The 21,423-nt window shown below is 45.5% G+C and overlaps 1 protein-coding gene across 2 annotated transcripts in view; it reads right to left on the bottom strand.

Annotated features, from left to right (window-relative positions):
* UBE2Q1 (ubiquitin conjugating enzyme E2 Q1) overlaps positions 1-21,423 on the bottom strand; it is a 1,535,148-nt gene that overhangs the window by 1,336,757 nt on the left and 176,968 nt on the right. For both annotated transcript variants that reach the window (XM_044080652.1, XM_044080653.1), the window contains exon 2: positions 7,307-7,357. In XM_044080652.1, the coding sequence (XP_043936587.1) occupies positions 7,307-7,357 (51 nt within the window). The remainder of the gene's footprint in view (positions 1-7,306; positions 7,358-21,423) is intronic.

Below are 21,423 nucleotides of genomic sequence, written 5' to 3'. Positions count from 1 at the left end.
GCACTCTTCAAGAAAAATCTTGATGATTAGATGAGAAAAAGGAAATTCCCCCCCAGGGATCACTTCTGTGGCTCTGCTCGACAGGGGCACAGGAAAATAATTTTCTTGGGTGGCGAAAGCCAGGGTACCTTTTTTGGCTAGGCTTATATAGGCCCTAGGGCTAATAGCCTAGTACCTACCTATGAACCTTGTCATCACAATGAACAAAACATGCTGGAGGGATAGGTTCCTGACCCAGAGACTCCCCATACATGTCAAGCAGAGCGCCTCCTTAGCCCTCTTCAAAAGGAACCTTGACGATTGGATGGGAGATAGGAAATTCACCCCGGGGATCATGTTAGTCACCCTGCTAGACAAGGGTCCAGGGAAGTAAATACTGTGGGAAGAAATATCCAGAGAATTGTTATGGCTAGGCTTGTATAGGCCCTAGGGCCAATAGCCTAGTACCAACCTATGAACCTATACAGGCCTAGAGAGTAATGGCCACCAACACTCAAGCAGCATGAAAAAATGAACACAGTCAAGCTGTTAACCAAGGTTAACCATATTATCTAATCTAAAACTATTATGAAGTAATTACAAGAGAAAGCTACTACATTTTTCTGGAAAAAACACAGTTGAAAGAAATCACTTAGCCAGAGCCAGTGTGAAGCACCCGATCTTTAGCAGCAAACGAGATCTGGGGAATTCCCTAGTGCATCACTGAATGGGTGTAAGCCACAAGCTAGTTGAAGACCTCGAGTTTTTGTAAACTGCCGAACTGGAACAGAGGATCGGTTCCGAACCCAATCGGTACTGAATGAAGGCGGGATAGGACATCACATCTTCTGTTTACCTGCATTTCGTTGAGACTGTCAAACTGTAAGAGGAGATACAGAATCCCTTGGAAAACTAAGAAAAGGAGGGTCAAAAAAATCTTTCCTGTATCAACTTACTTCAGTCATCACACTTTGCAGCAGAGGAACCAAAAACTAAATTATCAAAAGGAGATTTTAAAAATCTCATTTTTCATATCTGGAAGATTGTGAGATCACGGCAATGTGAAACTCAAAACAGCATCAGTGGCCATAGCCCTAGAAGAAGTATCAGCTGAGTAATACAGACACTGTAAACAATGATCTGTGACTTGTAAAAATGGAAGAAACTAAATTAAAGTAGATATTACCTAACGGGAAGAAATGCAGACAAAACATTCCTCATACTTTCAGAATTAGCCAGAATAAACTTCAACATACAAGCCTGACTATTCAAAATTCTGAAAAAGTACAGTTGTGTACACTTACCATAAATGTAGATGCTCGAGTGTATTCACTGTTGCAGTCATCACATTTGGGTTATCCCTGCCAGGGTAGCCTTCAGCCGGCCTGAATACCAGAGCCTTAGTATTTCTGCATTGGTTGCTGTCGCTTGAGGACTGACATCAAGTCATCAGTAGTATAAAGTAAGGCAGCCAACGTCATTACATCAGTTTTTCTTGCCCTAACCTGTCAGGAGCCCCCAAGCAGGAGGCCAGGCTCTGGTGGAAGAACCCCACCAGTGGAAAATAAATACCAATATGTCCCTTGTATGGACAGGAGAACACTCAAACATCTACATTTATGTTAAGTGTACACAACTGTACTATGTTCCTCGTGTTTCACTGTCACAGTCATCACATTTGGGTTGATTCCCAAAGCTGAAGAAATGGGTGGAGGCAGTCGAGGAAACTCGGGGCTGGCTAGGATGCCCTGCAAGACTGCAGAGGTAAATCCTGCCCTGGATTTGGAAAAGAGAGGCAGGTGGTAATGCTTGGTAAAAGTGTGAACAGATGTCCAGGTGGCAGCCTCCAGGATGTCCCTGGTGGGGACTCCTCTGAGGAAAGCTGCAGACGTCGAGGCTGCTCTGGTGGAGTGTGTCCTGACCCCCTTGGGTGGAGGATTTCCATGCTGTTGATAGCAGAAATGGATGCAATGTGCTATCCATTTGGAAATGGTTTGGAGATGGCTTTGCCTTCTGCCCCTGTAGCAAAGCTAACCAGCAATTGATCAGACTTTCTGAAGGACTTAGTCCTGTCTAGATAGAATCTGAGCTGGCTGTGCACATCTAGAGAGTGAAGAATCCTTTCCCCCTTGTTCTGGGGATTAGGAAAAAAAGTGGGAAAATGAATGGATTGGTTGAGAGCCACACTGGACACCACCTTGGGCATGAAGGATGGGATACTTCTGAGGGATACCCTGTCTGCATGGAAGATGATGAAGGGTTCCACAGCCATGAATGCTTTTAGCTCAGAGACTCTTCTGGCTGAAGTGATGGCCAGAAGGAATCCTGTCGTCCAGGAGAGAAATTTTAGCTCTGCAGAAAAAGCTGGTTCGAAAGGGGACAGGGTGAGCTTTTCCAATACAAAGTTATGGTCCCAAGGTGGTGTGGGTGCCCTTCTGGGTGGCCTCAAGTTGCTAGCCCCTCTTAGGAACTGTTTGATCAAAGGGTGTGAGAAAAGGGGCTGCTCAGTGTGAAAATGGGCAGAAATAGCAGACGCGTGAATTTTTAAAGAGGAAAAAGACAGGCCACTGTGTAGTAGGTCAGCTAGGTAATTCAGGATGAGAGGGAGGGAGGGAGGGCTGTGCCGCATTGGTTCCCTTAGCCTGGATCCAGGTGCAGAACCTTTTCCATTTATCAGCATAAGACTTTCTGGTGCTAGGGCATCTGGCCTCATGGATAACATCCAGAACTTGTTTACTGATGTTGGCATATTCGTTCAGGGTTAGGGAATAAGCCAAGCTGCCAAACTGAGTGTCTGCTATTGGGGATGAATGAATTCACCTTCCCTCTGAGTCAGGAGGTTTGGAATCTGAAGAAGATGCCATGGAGGCATCAGGGACAGGCTGTGCAGCAAGGGGTACCAGTATTCCCGGGGCCAGTCTGGAGCTATAAGAATGGTCCTTGGTTTTTCATCCCTTATTTTGAGCAGTACCCTAGGGATGAGAGGTAGGGGAGGAAAGGCATAGACTGATTGACCGAGGGGAAGGACAGGACATCCACTTTCCAAGACATGCAGTGATGCTCCCTGGCGCAGAATTTGCTGAGCTGATGGTTGGTGTGGGAGGCAAAGAGGTCGACCTTTGGGGTTCCCCAATTCTGAGTTATTAGGGTGAAGGTACTTCTGCTGAGCTGCCACTCGTGTGGGTCCAAAAGATTTCTGCTTAACTGGTCTGCCAGAGAGTTGGGAAAGCCTGGTACGAATTGTGCTAACAGGTGTAGTTGCATGACAGAGGCTGTGTGCCAAAGGGTCATGGCCAGCCTGCATAGAGGGTAGGAGTGAGTCCCTACCTGCTTGTTGATGTACCACATCACAGTGGTGTTGTCTGTTTTGATCAGGAGAGCCCTTGGAGAGAGAAGGGGCTTGAAAGCTATCAAGGCATGCTGCACAGCCATCATCTCTTTTTGACTGATGTGCAGAGGGATTCACTGTGGGCTCCATTGGCCCTATATGCACATGCCATCCAGGTGTACGTCTGAAGCATAGTCTGATGCATCTGGGGTGAGGGTCTGGGCGGGGTGGGGAGAAAGGCAGGCCCTTGTTGAGGGAGCATGCTGTTCTCCACCAAAGAAAATCTTTTCTGATTCAAGGAATTATAGGTATAAGAGTTTCCAGGTATCGAGAGTGTTGACACCAAAGGCTCTTTAGGTACCATTGAAGTTTCCTCATATGCAATCTGGTATATGGAATGAGTAGTATGCAAGATGCCATGAACCCCAGAGCTTGCAGGATCTTCATTACAGTTAGCTGTGGCCTGGTGACTAGATGAAATAAGTAGGTTGTCAAGAAAATTTGTTTCTCTGGTGTAAGGTATGCCATCTGGGATGCTGTGTCCAGACTTGCTGCCAGGAAGATTATCCTTTGGGTAGGCACCTGCTTGGATTTCTTTTCGTTGACTGTGTACCCTAGAGAGGTTAGGAAGGTCTTTACAAAAGCCAGGTGCTTGAGCAGCTTTTCCTGGCTGTCAGCCTGAAAAGCCAGTCGTCTAAGTATGGGCAAATCTGAATATTTCTTTGTCTGCAAAAGGCAATGGCTGGAGCCACACATTTTGTGAAAACTCTGGAGTAGAAACCTTGGCCTATCTGTTCTGCAGGAACGTGCTCTACTGCCCTCAGGGAAAGGATTTGCTTTTGAACCTCTGCCCACTGATTTAGTGGTATATCTGGGAAACCTTTTGGGGTTGGGAGGGTGTGGAAGGAAAATTTGTATCCCTGAGACAATGTTCAGAACCCAGTGGTCCTTGGTAATGGTGGCTCAGGTGCTTGAGTGAAAGGAAAGTTTTCCTCCTAGGGGTAAGTGAAGGTGGGCAGAGGGAGGGGTGGAGGAAGTGAGTCATTGTGAGTTCTTGCCATAAGGTGGTGGCTTAGAACTCCCTGGTTTTGAAGTGAAGGTAGTCCACTACTTAGATCTCTGCATTCCCTGTGGCTGCTGTCTGGGGGGGGGTGGGGGTCTGTTTCCACAGGGTCTTGGATGGACTGGTTTACTGGGAGCAGTTAAGGACCAGTGTTTGGAGGGGCACTGCCTGCTGAACCTAGGGGGCTGGACCTGCAGGAAATCCTTAACTGTTTGCATAGATTTTGCTTTTTCTTCCACCTTGTTAAGACTTCTTCTGCCTTAGTGCCAAATAAATGATTTTTGTGCAAGGGGGCATCCAGCAATTTAGATTTGACACGGTCTGGCAGGGGCTGTTCCTTAAGCCATGCATGCCTTCTAATGACAGATCCAGTGACTGCTCCCCTGCAAGAAGCTTCTAAGGCGTCAAAACCACAGTGCAAGGTGTGTTTAGTTACTTGACTTGCAGAATGCATTAACTCTTGTAAATCTTTAGATTCTGCCCAAGCAGGAAAGGAAGACATTTTTTGTTTAAGGAGTTCCAAGGTATGTTGCTGAAATTTCAGCATATGGAACTGACAATTTAGTGCCCTGACAGCGAGAGTAGCTGAGGTGTATACTTTTTTACCCCATCTGTCCAATGGTTGGGAATCCCTGTCTGAGGGGGTGGGAATCTTAGCAGAGGTTGCTTTAATCCTTTTGGCCCTTGAGAAATGACCTAAAGCTCAGCTGTAGGATTTTTAAAAAGATATTTGTGAGAGTCAGGGACTCTGCAGTACCTATCTGATTTTCTGGGAGCTGGAGGAAGGGTGTCAGAAGTCAAGCTGGATTAAAGGAAAACATCCTCCACAACATCCAGGACTGGAGGGAATGGCCAAGGGTCTTTGTTGTGGAAGATCTAGGAATTCCCCGAGTCTCTCTTTAGACTGAGGGTAGTCCTGACTCTCCCATTGGAAATGCTCCCTTAAAGTATGCAGGGTTTCCCCAAAGGAAAAATCCTCTGGGGGAGAGGCTAAAGCAATGGAATCCTCTGCATTAGAATCCTCATAAGTGGAGAGGGGTTGCATGTCTTCATATTCAGATGTATCAGATTCATCTGATTCTTGTTCAGACAAAACTACAGGGAACAGATTGGTTTTCCTTTTGGAGGGGGTAGCTTGGCTTCCCCTGATCAGCATGATAATGTCTTCCTCAATTTTAAGTATTTGAGACTGAGGCAAGGTAGCAGGCGCCTGAGAGTGGGTCGTCCGTCTCTTGGATGTGGTTCGTACCCTGGACCTAAGAAACGTGGTCATTTTTGAAAGAACGGTAGTCGCGAAATAAGACGTCGGTTTGTGTCGAGATTTGGCAGTGTAAAGGATTCCTTGAAAGCTAGTGCCTGCTCAGCAGCAGGTACAGACAACCACAGGATCCTTAGTCAAAGAGTTTTGCGGCATACCAGACTCCGAAAGGTTCTCAGTAGTGGCCTGCGAATCAACAGAAGCAGGCCTCAGGGGTTACAAAAGCACCTCACTGAGTACCGGAGAACTGATGACTAGCTTAACAGAAGTGCTGTCGGTAGGTATGGACCTGTGCGGTCGGTCTCTGTCTTTATCTTTACATTTTTCAGAAAATCTGCTGTCGGATGGCTTGGATCCCCAACGGGGTACTTAGCTTTAGAAGACTTCAACTTCAGTTCAGCAGATGAAGGCTCAGGTAGCGTCCAACCAGCACTCCTGCAAACTGCTTCTGCTTTGGGCTCCAAAGCAAGAAAGACTGATGTAATGGCACTGGCTGCCTTACCTTATACCACTGACGACCTAACGTCAGTCCTCAAGCGACAGCAACCGACACAGAAATACTAAGTCTCTGGTATTTGGGCCAGCAAGGATAACCCAAATGTGATGACTGCAACAGTGAAACACGAAGAACACCCTAAGTTACAGAAGCATATACTTTTTCCTCATCTTTGTCAGAAAGAGTACATCTTGCAAGAGATACAAGGACCAGAATGGTAGCAGTAACTGTAAGAGCAAGACGATGCACTTTAGCAAGAATCAAAGGCTTATTGGGGAGGGACAGGTTGCAAAAGGAGAAAACCTGTAATGATCCCAGGATGAGTGAACCATTCCAATAAGTGCAGCAGGTATGTGGTAAAACACAAGCTTGACTGCACAGCTTAAGGAATGGACTCCTCGAGGAACATAATTCAGGCAGTAAAGGTCATTTTTCCAGTATATGCAGCAATGATGAAGACCAGGCAAGCAATACTGAAAGTCTTGAATATTTTAGTCTTTTTATCCCCACATTCTACTAATCAGCAGTCTCTTGCAATGTTCTGTACCCATCTTTCCCTGGTGAAGTGACTGCAGGTTACAGGACACCACTTCCAAGCAGCCATCAAAGTTTTGTTACTGGACCTAATCCTTCTAAGTGGCTGCATGCACACTCACATATGCAATGCTATCTGTTAAGGTGGCGCATGTTCCTGTACATACCCCATAAAGATAGGGGTTCAAGCATACATTCAAACTATTGTTCCAAACAAGGCATTCATTGACAGGTGACCACACTGCAGTGAGTCAGACCACCTTCCACCACACCCAGGGTGGGTGAGTTGGTGTTGAACATTCACTCCCATCATTCCCAGTCTAGGAACTGTAATTCCCAAGCTGTTAATCAAACTCTGATCACCTGAAACACAAAGCATTAGCCCTCTCTTCATACAGCCAAGATTTTCCCTTTTGTTTTGTTTTTTTAAAGAGTTGCTGAAAATGAGGCAGATGCACATTTTCAACTGATAGATATTTTAATGTGCAAAACTGAAGATCAGTTTGTTTGCACTACTCATTTAAAACTTTTAAGGTTATTTAAGTCTAGCCCCCACACAGCCATTAACAGTACTCAAAAACCTTGCTGACTACATGCCTGAGCCAAATTAATACAGCTACTCCAAATATGCAATGTAAAATGCCTTACCTCGGGCATTTCTTCATCATCTTCTTCTGAAGATGCATCATCTTGTGTACACTAAGGATAAAAAGGAAAATGACAAAAACTTTAAAATGGGACCACCATTACACATGGGTGCTCAATGTATTATGGGACCACTGTGACGGCCCTCTGAAATGTCCAACAACTAACAAAGCAGTTTTTGAATAAACACAGGCCCTGCACTTTTTTCATTCCTTCTCCCCCTTACAGAATATGGGTGGTTACTAATCTGTGGTAGATGCACATCACAAAACTATGTATCAAATATAAGTGGGCATGCCTCGCCTCACCCCTCCAGTTCTACCACATCACGGAGCCTGAGCAAGCATACATACAAAACAAACACAGATCTAAAATTAAAACCCTATCCACACCTTCAGGGGCTATCCGCAAACCAGGTGGACAGTGTGCATGTTTGTTTGTTTGTGTGTGTGTGTGTGTGTGTGTGTGTGTGTGGGGGGGGGGGGTGTTAACAGGTACCTAATAAGGCAGGTACTTTTGAAACTGGACTAATATCATTGGTACTCACGTCTGCTGCATCTTACTTCAGGGAACTTTCAAGTGCTTAAATACTAGGAACAATCCAAAGCAGTGTACCAAATGTCAGGAATTTAGAAGCCAAAAAGGCTACAAACAGTTTGAAAAGCTGCAAACTGAAACAGCAATGTTCCAAACAAACAAAAGCCAAACTCCTGGAATCACTGTCCAAACAGTAGTGGTTGGTTAGTGTGAACTGCAAGTTATATGGCCAAGGCACAACTGTTCAAACTGGACAACCTGTGGCTGCACTACATGAGGAAGGTCTAAACAATCAATAACCTCAAATAATGCCTGCAGCAATTCCTTATAAGGTTTCCCAAGTAACAGCCGCACCATCCTAAACAGTACTTTTTCAGGTAAAAGTTGCGTCAGCAATGCACATCAAAATTATGAAGGGCTGTCATCCTATAATCCATTCCTACAAGAAAAGCAGGTAAACGCACTGACTTTGGAACCTCTTTCAGTAGGAAAGATGGGCCAAAGTCCTAAAAGGATACAATCATCACCAACCCCCTTTTCCCTTTTTTTTTTTTTTAATTCCGTCTAAAGCCATGTAACTTGCACATACTCGTGCACAGACACAAAAACACACGCGCGTACACACACACACACACACACACACACACACACACACACACACACACACACACACACACACACACACACACACACACACACACACTCCCATTTCACAGTACCTTATCCTGGTACTGCCAGTGCTGCTACTGTTTTTATCAAGCACTGCTTTTGATTTTATTAGAGTGATTTAATTTGTGAGGACTTAGTCTTCATACCCTACAGAAAAGGGCAAAATATTAAAACAAGAATTCATAGCAGCTGTTGAATTACAATAAAGCCACTAATAAAAAAGCATTAACAAGACAACTCTCAGTCTTATGATAACCATGTAAACAAGGTGATGAAAGTACAGTTGTGTTAGGAACTTACCACGAATGCAGATGTTAGAGAATATTCACTGCTGAAGTCCTTACTTTTGTGATTCCTCCCTGCAAGCATCCCAGCTGGACAGCCTGAATTTTGAGTGCTTTACACCTTTCTCCAAGAGTCCAACTGAACCCCTCTCATGATGATAGAAGGTGGAAGACCTTGATACTAAAGTCTCAGTGGTCCAGATGAAACTGTGCCCACACACCTCTCAAATGCTTAGATTTTCACCTATTTTTGATCCATTTCTCAAAAAAATTGTGATTTTAAATCACTGACGACTGAAGCCACTAAAAAATAAATATACATTAGTTTCAGACTTTATATCATCCAGGAAAAGTAGGCTAACAAATCCTGTTATTTTAGCAATTTTATAAGCTTTTAAGAGCAAAATTTAAACTCTATCCTCCTTTTGGAGCCTTTTCTCCCCTATTATTTTAGTCTTTGTCCAGATTTCTTGTACTAAGAGGTTGGGAATTGTGTGCCCCAGTTTCCCAATCACCCTTCCTAGGAAATAGCTACACATAAAAGGAGGAGAAATCTGGTAGGCAAGTGAAAGGAAAGGTGCAAGTAAAAGACTAGGTGAGACCCAATGTAGATAATCAAGGAAGTGAGGACACTGTAGAGAGAAGGTGAGTGGGGGGTCCAAGCACATATCCTTGTGGAGCATCCACTCTTGGGACTGTGACACAGACCTGCTTAAGGTGTCTGCTCGAGTATTCTGTTCTGAAGGTATGCACACTGCCTATTGCATGACTCCCTGTTTTGTGTTAAGCTCCCACACTTGAAGAGCTAGTATGCAAAGCAAGTAGGATTTTGTTCCCCCCTGCTTGTTCACATACCACAGAACTGTAGTGTTGTCTGTGAACAATTTTCGTGGGCCTTGTTTCAGTGTGTTGTAAGGCCTTTAGGGCCAAAAGAATTGCTCTTATCTCTCTGATATTGATATGCTCCAGTTGGATGGAGTCCGGCCAAGTACCCTGGACTCTTAGGGAGCCCATGGCTGCTCCCCACCCTAGATCCGAGGCATCCGTGTACATCTCCTGCACTGGCAAGGGAGCCTGTAAGGGTAGTCCTGGATTGCAGTTCACTTGATTCAACCACCACTGAATTTCTTTCTTGAGGCAAGAAGGGATTTTGTACTCCAGAGGATGAGAGTGCGGAGTCCATATAGACCTTAAGTAACATTGTAGCTTTCTCACATGGAGCCTTGCCAATGGCAACATGGGAATGGTCAATGCCATGTGACCCAGGAGTCTGAGGTACTGTCTGGCAGTCAAGTCTGTGGCCTGAAGGACAGTGAGCAAGTACTGCCTTACGTTTTCCACTTTTTGAGGTGGTAGGAAAGCCCTCATGACATCGGTCCTCATCTTGCGCCCCGGGAATACTAAGATCTGAAAGGGGGTCATGTTGGACTTGCGGACATCTGGAAGCCCAGTGCTTGAAGGAGTGAAATTACTGTTTGTAGATGGCGTTGCAGGGATTCTGTGAAGTCCGCCTGAATGAGGTCATCTAGGTAAGGGAAAATGTGAATCTCTTGGGTCCTACAGAAGACTACCACTGGTGCAAAGCACTTGGTGAATACCCTTGGTGCAGCAGAAAGCCCGAGGGACAAGGACAAGAATTGAAAATGTGAGAAGGCCACATAGAAGTGCAGTTATCGCCTGTAATTGGTCCTTATGGGAATGTGTAGGTAGGCATCCTTGAGGTCCAGGCCATGAACCCTGAGGTAAAATCAAAGGGAAAAGAGTTTGCAGAGTGAGCATTCGAAAGGTTGACACTTGCAGAAAGACTGAGGTGGGAAAAATCTAGGATTGGTCTCCAGGGGCCATCTTTCCTTGGGACTAGGAAGAGCCTGGAGTAGAAACCTTTTCCCTACTCTGTCAGAGGGACAGGTTGAATAGTTCCCTGGGAAATGAAGCTGTCTACAACTGACTGAAATAAAGGAGCTGTTTCCTTGGGGGCTGTGGAATACCCCTCAAGGATGGATTTGTAATCAAGGTCATAAGATAACCCTTCTCTACAATGGATAAGGCCCACCTGTCTGTGATGTTTTTCCAAACAGGGAGACAGTGCGAGCCTCTGGTACAGGGGAATGGAGTCTAGGGATTTTTGCAGGAATGGTAAGTAGTCATAGACTACCTGCCCTGTCTTGAAATTGTGGCTTCTGGACTGGAGTCTGTACAGGCCTGGAGTAGTAGCTTGCTTTCTTGCAATCTTTCTGGCCCTGGAAGGAGGGATGGGGCAGAATGCTTCCTGATGAATTGTTTTTGATGGGTAATTCCTGTGGAATTTGGGGATAGGAGAAACAAATAGGTGCTCTAGGTCTTGTAACTTTTTCCCCTTTTGTTGCAGAGTTTTGAATAACTCTGCCACCTCTGTCCCAAAGAGGGCCGAGCTGTCCAGAGGCACATCCAAGAGTTTTGCCCTGATGTCATCAGGTAGGGGCTGTAACCTTAGCCAGAAATATCTTCTCAGGACTGAGGCAGATGCAGCTTACCTAGCAGAAGCTTCAGCAGCATTGTAGCTGCACCTAATGGAATGCCTAGTGACTGGATAGGATAGAAGACTGGATGGATAGCTGAGCTTTTGCAGGAGTGTCTGGGATGTCGCTCAGTAGTGGCCTTTTCCAAAGGGGTTAGGGTATATTTGGACATATGGCTTTGTAATTTATTGCTCTGAATGTCAAGGTAGAAGTGTAAACTGTCTTCCCTAGGCGTTCCATGGCCTTACTTGTCTTTGCCTGTGGGCAAAAGTGAGGAGGATGGAAGGAGTTTAGATTTCTTATCAACTGGCAAACAGTGACAGGGTCTGCTGCAGGGCACTTACCAAGGAATTTGGCTCCCTCAGGCAGGGGACCTCGTAAAATCTGCAAGCCTTCGGGGTGCAGGAGGCTAAGAATCAGGATTGAGTGATAATGCATTAAATGCTCCCAAAAATGCTGGCAGTACTGACCGTATACCTGAAGGGGCAGGGCAGTCCATCTGAAGAAGTTCCTATAGTCTTTTCTGAACTTTTGTCATCTCAGAGGAGTCCCATTTGAATGTTCTCTCATCTTTGCAAAGGTTCCACCAAAGGTGAGATCCTCAGCTGCAGAATCTGCATCTGCAGATTCTTCCTCCAGGGAGGCATATCCAAGGGGGGTGGCAATTGGGAGACATAGTATGAAAGGGAATCCTCTGAAGAAGAATCAGAGGATTCCTCAGCTTCAGCCTGGGAAGTCTCTAAGGACTGAGGCCTACGGCTCATCACAGGAGGAGCCAATGGGGAGGCTAAGGGTGTAGCAGGCCTTAGAGCCATAAAGGCATTGAAAAGATTCTGAATAAAGGCCTTCCAATCTGGCTGGCTCTCTCCTGAGGGAGAAGCAAATTTCCTTTTCAAGGGAAGGCCTAGTGGGTGTCGGAGCCAAGGTAGGCCTGGGATCAGTAACCTGCGAAGTAGTGGAGGGATCCATCTGGGCAGCCAGTACAAGCAGAGGTTCTCCCTTGCCGAAGGAAGCAGATGTCTGCATAACCTCAGAGGACGTGCCTTCAGCTCTGGGATCTGCAGCTTCATCAGTACCCACTGTACACATATCGGCTCAAAGTACAGTTGTGTACACTTACCATAAATGAAGATGTTCAAGCATATTCACTGGTGCAGTCATCACACTTGGGTTATCTGCCTGCAGGTAGCCCTCGGTCTGCCCGAATACCAGAGACTTAGAATTTCTGCATCGGTTGCTGTTGCTCCAGGACTGATGTCAGGTCGTCAGGGGTATAAAAACAGGCAGCCGAAGGCATTACATCAGTTTTTCTTGCCCTAAATGTTAGGAGCCCCCCAAAAGGGAGCTAAGCTATGGTGGGAAAATCACCACCAGTAAAAAGTAAATACCAATATCAATACTCCTGTAAGGGGTGTGTAATATACACAGAGGAGAGAGAGAGAAGGGGGCTGGAGGGAGGGAAACCAGGACTGCAACAGTGAATACACTCGAACATCTACATTTATGGTAAGTTTACACAACTGTACTATGTTCGTGTTTCAATGTTACAGTCATCACACTTGGGTTGATTCCCAAAGCTGAAGAAAGGGTGGAGGCAGTCAAGAAGAGTTGGGGCTGGCTAGTATGCCCTGCAGGACTGCAGTTGCAAAACCCATCCTGGACGTGGAAAATATAGGTAGGTGGTAATGCTTGGTGAATGTGTGTACAGAACTCCATGTAGCAGCCTCCAGAATGTCCCTGGTAGGGACTCCCCTGAGGAATGCTGTAGAGGTAGAAGTTGCCCTAGTTGAAAGTGTTCTGACCCCCTGAGGGGTTGGTTTCCCGTGGTGTATGTAGCAGAAATGGATATCCATTTGGAAACTGTTTTGAAATGGGCTTGCCCTCTGCCCCTGGTGCAAAACTGAGTAATAACTGGTCAGATTTCCTGAAGGGCTTATTCCTATCCAGGTAGAATCTGAGCTTTCTGTCCAAGTCCAAGGAGTGCAGGATTCTTTCCCCTTTATTCTGAGGATTAGGGAAGAAGGTTGGCAAATGGATAGATTGGTTGAGGGCCACACTGGACAAAACTTTAGGCATAAAGGAAGGATTAGTCCTGAGGGAAACCCTGTCAGCATGAAAAATAATGAAAGGTTCCACAGCCATCAGTGCTTGTAGCTCAGATACTCTTTTAGCTGAAGTGATGGCCAGAAGCAATGCTGTTTTCCAAGAGAGGAATTTTAACTCTGCTGACACTGCAGGGCTCAAAAGGGGGTAGCATGAGCTTTTCCAGTACAAAGTTAAGGTCCCAAGCGAGGGGGGGTGCTCTCCTTGGTGGCCTTAAGTTGTTTGCCCCTCTCAGGAACTGTTTGATGAGAGGGTGAGAGAAGAGGGATGGCTCAGTGTTGTAATGGCAGAGGCATGGATCTTAATGGAGGAGAAGGATAGGCCTCTGTGGTGTAAATCTGCTACGCAGTCCAGGATTAGAGGTAGGGAGGGGCAAAGTTGTGTCCTCTCCTTTAGACTGAATCCAGGAGCAAAACCTTTTCCACTTATCAGCATAGGATTTTCTTGTACTGGGTCTTCTGGCTTCCAGAATGACGTTCAACACCTGCTTGCTTAGGCTGGTCACTGGGGGAGATTTCAAGGAATAAGCCATGCTGCAAGATTCAGGGTTTGAAGTTGTGGATGCAAGATCTGTCCCCCCTGCTGTGTGAACAGGGTCGGGCTCTGGGGTAGGTGCTAGAGTGGCACCAGTGACAGGCTGCACAGTAGTGGGTACCAGTCGGGGCAATCAGGATTGCCCTTGGTCTGTCCTGTCTTATCTAGAGCAATATTCTTGAGAAAAGGGGCAGAGGGGGAAATGCACAGATAGAGGGGTTTACCCAATGGAAGGACAGGGCATCCACTTTCCAGGCTCTGCTGTTAGGTGTCCTGGTGCAGAATTTGCTGAGCTGGTGATTGCAGGGTGAGGCAAAGAGATCCACCTCTGGGGTCCCCCATTTCTGAATCAGAAGGCTGAAGGTGCTGGGCTCTAATTGCCACTCGTGTGGGTCTAGGAGATTTCTGCTTAAGTCGTCTGCCAGTGAGTTTTGTTTGCCTGGCAGGAATTGAGCTTGCAGATGGACCTGCATGTCCAAAGCCGTGTTCCACAGGGCCATGGCTAGCCTGCAGAGTGGGTTACCCCCTGCTTGTTGATGCACCACATAACTGTGCTGTTGCCTGTTTTTATTAGCAGGGGTCCTGGTGAGAGTAGGGATCTGAAAGCTGTTGGAGCGTGCTGAACTGCTAGCATCTCTTTTTAGTTGATGTGCAGATGAATTTGACTTGGGCTCCAGTGGCCCTGAATGCACTTTTATGCAGGTGTGCCCCCAGGCATAGTCTGATGAGTCTGTAGTTAGGGTCTGGGTGGCGTGGGGCTGAGTAAAGGGAAGTCTCTTGTGGTTGCATGCTGCTGCCCACCAAAGAAACTCTGTCTTTAGACAAGGTATGATAGGAATGACAATTTCCAGGTCCTGAGAATGTTGGCACCAAAGACTTTTTAAGTACCACTGAAGTTTCCTCATATGCAGTCTGGCATATGGAATTAGTAGTATGCAAAAGGCCATGAACCCTAGGGCCTGCAGGAATTGCCTTGCAGATAGCTGGGTTCTGGTGACCATTTTAGTGAAGGTGCCTGTCAGATTGGCTTGGTTTTCTGGAGTAAGGAATGCCATCTGGGATGCTGTGTCCATGCTTGCTCCCAGGAATACAATCTTTTGACTGAGGACTAGTTTTAATTTATTTTCATTGATAGCATACCCCCGAGAGGTTAGAAGTTTTTTTTTACAAAGGTCAGGTGCTGCAACAGCATTTCCTGTCTGCCTGAATCAGGCAATCGTCCAAGTATGGGTAAATCTGAATTTTTCTCTGTCTGCAGTAGGCAAAGGCTGGAGCCAGGCATTTTGTGAATACTCTGGGAGCAGTGGATAAGTCAAAGGGAAGTGCAGAGAACTGATAATGCATCGATCCTGCCCTGAAGCGTAGGTATTTTCTGCATGAGTCCCTGATAACGATGTCCAGATAAGGCTTCTTTTAGATCTAGGGTGGCTAACCAAGCATCTTTGGTCAGCATAGGAAGAAGCTGCTGAAGGGTGAGCATTTTGAATTTTGGTACCACCAGGAAGGTGGTTAGAATGGAAAGATCTAGGATTGGCCGCCAGGTGCCCTCTTTTCTGGGTACCAGAAAAAGTCTGGAATAGAACCCTTGACCTATGCGCTCTACAGGAACAGGTTGAATAGCCCTTATGGAGAGCAGGGATTGAACTTGGTTTTGTGCCTCTGTCCACTGGTTTGGAGGAAGGTCAGGGAACCCTTTTGGGGTTGGCAGGGAGTGGATGTAAAATTTGTACCCCTGGGATACAATGTTGAAGACCCATTGGTCTTTGGTGATGGAAGTCCAGTTTTTTGCATGATGGGCAAGTTTTCCTCCTAGGGGCATGAGCAGTTGGGCAAAGGTGGGGAGTGAAGTTGAGAAGTCATTGTGAATTCTTTCCGTAAGGGGGTGGCTTAGCACTCCCTGTTTTAGAAGTGGAGGCACTCCCTTGCTTAGATCTCTGCACAGCCTGAGACTGTAGTCTGGGGAGGGTCTGTTCCCCCTGGTTCTAGTTTGAGTTGACCAAGAGGGGGCTGGAAAGGACCAATGCTTAGAGGGGCAATGCCTACTGAATCTAGGAGGCTGTACTTGCAAGACATCTTTGACTCTCTGCATAGATTTAGCTTTTTCTTCCATCTTTTTAAGAACCTCTTCTGCTCTGGTGCCAAACAGATTGTCCTTGTTCAAAGGAGTGTCTAGTAATTTTGATTTGATATGGTCTGGCAAGGTCTGCTCCTAAAGCCAAGCATGCCTTCTCAGTACAGAACCAGTGACTGCTGCCCTGCAAGATGCTTCTAGGGTGTCAAAGCCACATTGCAAATTATGCTTGCTGACTTGGCTTGAAGAATGCATAAGCTGTATTGTAATTCTTTATTTTCTGCACAATCTGTAAAAGTAGCTAATTTTTGCTTAATGAGTTCCATGATATGTTGTTGGTACTTCAGCATGTGAAACTGGCATTTCAGAGTCCTAATGGTGAGAGTTGCAGAGGTATATTCTTTCTTACCCATCTGTCTAAAGCTCTGGAATCCCTGTCCGAAGGGGTGGGATTCTTATCTGTAGTTTCCTTTATAACTTTAGGCCCCTGGGAGATGACCTCTGGGTCAGCAGTAGGATTTTTGAAAAGGAACTTGTGAGAGTCAGGAACTCTGTAGTACCCATCTGGTTTCCTAGGAGCAGGGGGTAAAGTATCAAGAGTTGGACTGGATTCCAAAAAGACATCATCCACAACATCTAGGACTGGGAGTACTGCCAAAGGCCTATGTTGTGGAAAATCTAGAAATTCTCTATGTCTCTTTTTGGCCTGAGGATATTCTTGGCATTCCCAGTGGAAATGCTCTTAAAGTATGTAAGGTTTCACCAAACGAAAAATCCTCTGGAGGAGAATCAGAGGGAATGGATTCCTCTGCATCTGAATCCTCATAAGCAGATAAATGCATGTCTTCATAATCAGATACCTCAGAGTCGTCGGACTCTTGGTCTGTTAAAGCAGCTGGGGACAGGTCTCTTTCTCTTAGCAGGGGAAGGCTGGCTTCCTCTAATTAGCATAATAAGGTCTTCTGCCATTTTAAGCATTTGATGTTGTGGCAAGGAAGCAGGTGCTTGAGTTTAGGTCGTCGGTTTTTTTAGGTGTAGCCCATACTCTTGGCCTTAGAAACTCTGTAGTTTTAGACAGCACTGAAGACGTGAAAGTCGTCAGTTTGTGTCGAATATCGGTAGTGCGAAGAACTTCCTCAGAAGCCAGTGCCTCTTCAGTGGCTTTGGACCCATCCAAGGTAGAGACATCCGCTGTGTTCCGTAGTCGAAGAGTCTTGCTGCATACTGGACTCCAAACGTGTCTCGGTAGAGGCCTGCGAACCCACTGAAGCAGGCATCAGGGGCTGCAAAAGCGCCTCTCAGAGTACCGGTGAACTGGCGACTAGCTTAACGGAAGCGTCGTCGGCAGTTTTGGACTTGTGCAGTCTGTCTCTGTCTTTATCCTTATATTTTTTCGGAAGATTGGAAGTCGGATGGTTTACCAAAGCCATTTCAGAATATGGAGATCGAGAACGAAAGTATTTAGCGACAATAAGGGCCCAATGACGAATAGTTCGGGAGTTGAACAAGGCACAAAACTGACAGCAAGGTGCATCGTGGTCTGGGCCTAAACAGGTGACGCAGTAAGAATGGAAATCTCAGTGTGAACTTTGCTTTCCACAGGCGAGAAAATTAACTTTTTCTGACATTGGTTAGAGCAAGAAAAAAGGATCCCCAATGGGGTACTTGGCTTTAGAAGACTTCAGGATGATTCAATTCGGAAACGAAAACTCAGGTAGCGGCTGACCGGCACTTGTGCCAACTGCTTCTGCTTTGGGGTCCTCAGCAAGAAAGACTGATGTAATGGTGTCAGCTGCCTGTTTTTATCCCCCTGACGACCTGACATCAGTCCTGGAGCAATAGCAACCAATGCAGAAATACTAAGTCTCTGGTATTCGGGCCGACTTGAGGGCTACCTGCAGGCAGATAACCCAAGTGTGATGACTGCACAGTGAAACACAAAGAACATCAGACAGTTCCTCCAGGTGAAAGTCGGGTGGCGGAGGCGCAGCTATGGATTCAGGGCTAGATATTTTGGCCTTTTTCTTGGATGTGTCAATGAGCTGACCGGACGGCCTCTCCATACCTAAAGGTAAGTGCTTGAGGCGGTGATTCTCAAGATAAATGTTCAAAGCATGCAGATGGAGCAGGACTTATGGTCATGTGTAGGCCCTAAACAAAAAAAAAACAAAGCTTGTGGGCATCTTTATGGGGGATCTGACGACCGTAGTTACACTTGCCCTTCCTGGATGACATGAACCCACACAGGCATGCAGTGACCCAAATAACAAAATGTCCCCAATGGGTTACTTATATTAGAAGTTTTGATCTAACGTCTGGTACGGCAGAAACAGCTGATGTTCAAATGGCGGCAGAGAAGTTCACAGGACTGGTGCATGCAGATGTCACTTTTATGGCCCACATTCCCTTAGCTGTCAGATGCCGCACGTGTCTAACAGTGACGAGAAGTTTTTGTATACTGGCCGGACGTTTGGGTAGCAAAAGGGGGAAACCCAAGAGTTTGGAATACTGCAACATGAGAATAGAAGGACATCAGCCTGCTTGCTGGACTCCTACACAAAAGACAAACTGTGGTGGCTGCACTGGCTATAATAGAATGAATGCTGATACTTCCTAATATAGCCTCTCCGTCAGCTATATAATAAAAAACAATGCAATAAGCAGACCATTCAGGAAGGGTTTGCTTGCTTGCAAGTTGCCTTCTTTCCCTTTTACAAAGGAGACAAAATGGCTGATCAGTCTGAGTTTGCTGGACCTGTGCAAATAAAATTTCAGCTGTCTATGCACATTAAGGGAATAAAGGATCCTCGCTCCTCTGTTCTTCAGATTTGGAAATAAAACTAATATGTGAATGTCTCAGTTAAGGCACAGCTCAAAAAACACCTTAGCCATGAAAAAGTTAATATGAACTGATATCCTTCCTGGTGGAACACTAAGGACGATGTTTTACACATCAGAGCCTGAAGTTCAGAAATTCTCACAGCACAGGTAATAGCCACCAAAACAGCATCTTCCAAAATAGAAACTGGGCAGTAGCTGAAGAACTTGGTTCAAAGAGGTGTTTGGGTTAATTTTTCTAAAACACAATTAAGATCCCATTGTGGAGTAACCTTGTTCTTGGTAGCCTAAGATGGAATCCCCTCCACCCTTAGAACTGTTTAAGAGAAGTCTTGTAAATACATGGGCTGGTCCATGGATAGCTCAATGTCAGGCTGGACATATGGGTTTACCTGCAGGCAGGAATCACAAAAGTAAAACATGCAATTGTGAATACTGTGATGAATATCTTGGCAACAAAGTACAGATCTTGTGCAGATCACCTGCTATTTAGGCACACTATCAGGAATGTGGAATGAGACAACCACATGGCTAAACAAAACTGCCAGCAATTTAAATTAAAATTACAAATTTGCAGCTAACAGTAATGTTACTCAACACTGCTATCGCTGCATAGCATTAAAAAACTAAAACCTGCACTGCTGTTCACTGTAATAGCTGTCTCCAAGAACCAACCTGGGCTGTATGCAGACTAAATAAAAAGCAGAGGCAAGTAATAGTGTATAGTAAATACCGAGAAAACTACACAAGCAAAAAATATGAGCACAAAATGTGTTGATGCAAACTCCATTTTACTGTACTTCTGGTGCTTTCGCACAGTTTTTAAACTTCTTCAAACCATACTAAAAAGATGCAACAAATGCAGTAAATCTGAATCCTCAAATTTATATTACAAAAATGTGTCAATTTACAATTAATTCAAAAGGAACAAAAATAAAAATACCAAATTCAGGGAACTCAATGGGAGGAAAGTCACAATGGGAAAAGTCAGAGGTGGGAACCAGTCCTGTAAACAAGAGAACCTAGGCTAGCCTACTGTCAGTCATCAGAACTGGCAGAATATTAAGAATTGCTAGGCTAATCAAGTGGCAGAACTGGAATCCAGTAGAGTCAGGTCACAGAACCACAACCTGCTCTCTGGAAGGTGTCCAGAGGGCTAGGTCTTGTGTTGGTGATGATCCTAGTGGTTCAACAGATTTATAAACTAAAAAAGCTTTAGGATGTTGACAATTAGTACACAAGACTCATGGGTCTTAGTCATGGAAAAGTGTCCAGCTAACTCGTGGACAGGAAACGACCCAAGCTCTGTGAGGCTTTAAAGGGGATGTACAGAGCTGCAAATTGTACATTCAAGACAAGTGGCGTTATTTAAAAGGAAGACTGAAATACGGGGATGATTCTTCTCATGGAAAATGAGTGACTAATACCTGCACCAGGCCAAGTCCCAGAGAGAAGCTCACGGAGGGGGGGTCTTGGAAAATGTAGAAATCCACCAGACTCTAAAGGGTGAGACAGCCTAGCCAGAACTCAGACCCTACAGAGTCATAAAAAACATGGGATTACCTGAAACCAGAGAAAGCAAAATGGGAAATGCTATGAAAGTACAACTGGATGGCCAGTGGAGGGTCAGTTGGGGAGTGATCACAGAAAAATGTGACCAAACGGTAACAGAGTAAAGAAAGTTTGGGCAGCAGTATCCTAGACTGCTGTGTTCACATCGAATGAGAGACTGGGATGAATGGGCCCTATCAAGTGCCAGAGTTTAAAAGAGGTGCCCAACCAATGGGACGCCAGGTTGGCAGGCTCTGAGCTAATAAAAACACAGGTTGTAAAGCTGGAGCTAACTCCATAGCTTCACAGCTGTTTGCCTATGGGAGGAAATGGGCTCACTGGGGCAGAAAACATAATAGAAACCTAGCCAAATGAACAGTCTACATGGCATACTCCAAGTGTCAAACATGGATGAATGCTAGGGGACATTAGAAGAAAGGGTTGTTTAACACAAAGGGACAAGTAGGCCAGCCATCAGCCACTGGAAGACCACTGTCAAGTGTGAAAGCATCAATCAGTGATGGCAATGAATGAAGGGGTGAAACTACCAGCCAAAAGGAGCCTAGCCAATGAGAATCGACAACAGATGGATCTATCAGATGCCTAATGTTCAAGAAGGGACACAAATGGGAGGGAGAACCAATTGGAAGCTGGGTTACCTGGATAAAAGCCAATCAAAACACAAGCTACAGATCAAAAACTAGATCTGTAGCTCAGAGCTCCCTGCCTGAGGAAGCATGTTTGCAAAGAAAATAAACTTAAGGAACACTCCATACAGAAAATCATGGCTTCTAAATACTGCTTCAGCTACATTAGTGCTCAAAGACATCATAAGCTGACAGCGACACCCAATATGGACAAACATGGCAGACACTATAAGCAGGATAGCAAATTGGATAGGGTTCAAAAGCCACTGAAGCAAATGGATGATAATCAGTGGGAATCAAACTAGTCTTGCTGACAAAAAACAATCTGTCAGCTGGCCATGGCTCCTGCAGTTTTCATGAGCTGTGGAGAAATTCATACCTGTTACAC

Source organism: Protopterus annectens, chromosome 8.part0 (assembly GCF_019279795.1).
Source record: "Protopterus annectens isolate FY-2018-M chromosome 8.part0, PAN1.0, whole genome shotgun sequence".
Lineage (NCBI taxonomy): Eukaryota > Metazoa > Chordata > Ceratodontiformes > Protopteridae > Protopterus > Protopterus annectens.
Note: the sequence above shows the minus strand (reverse complement) of the source record. Positions and strands in the feature narration are given on the sequence as shown.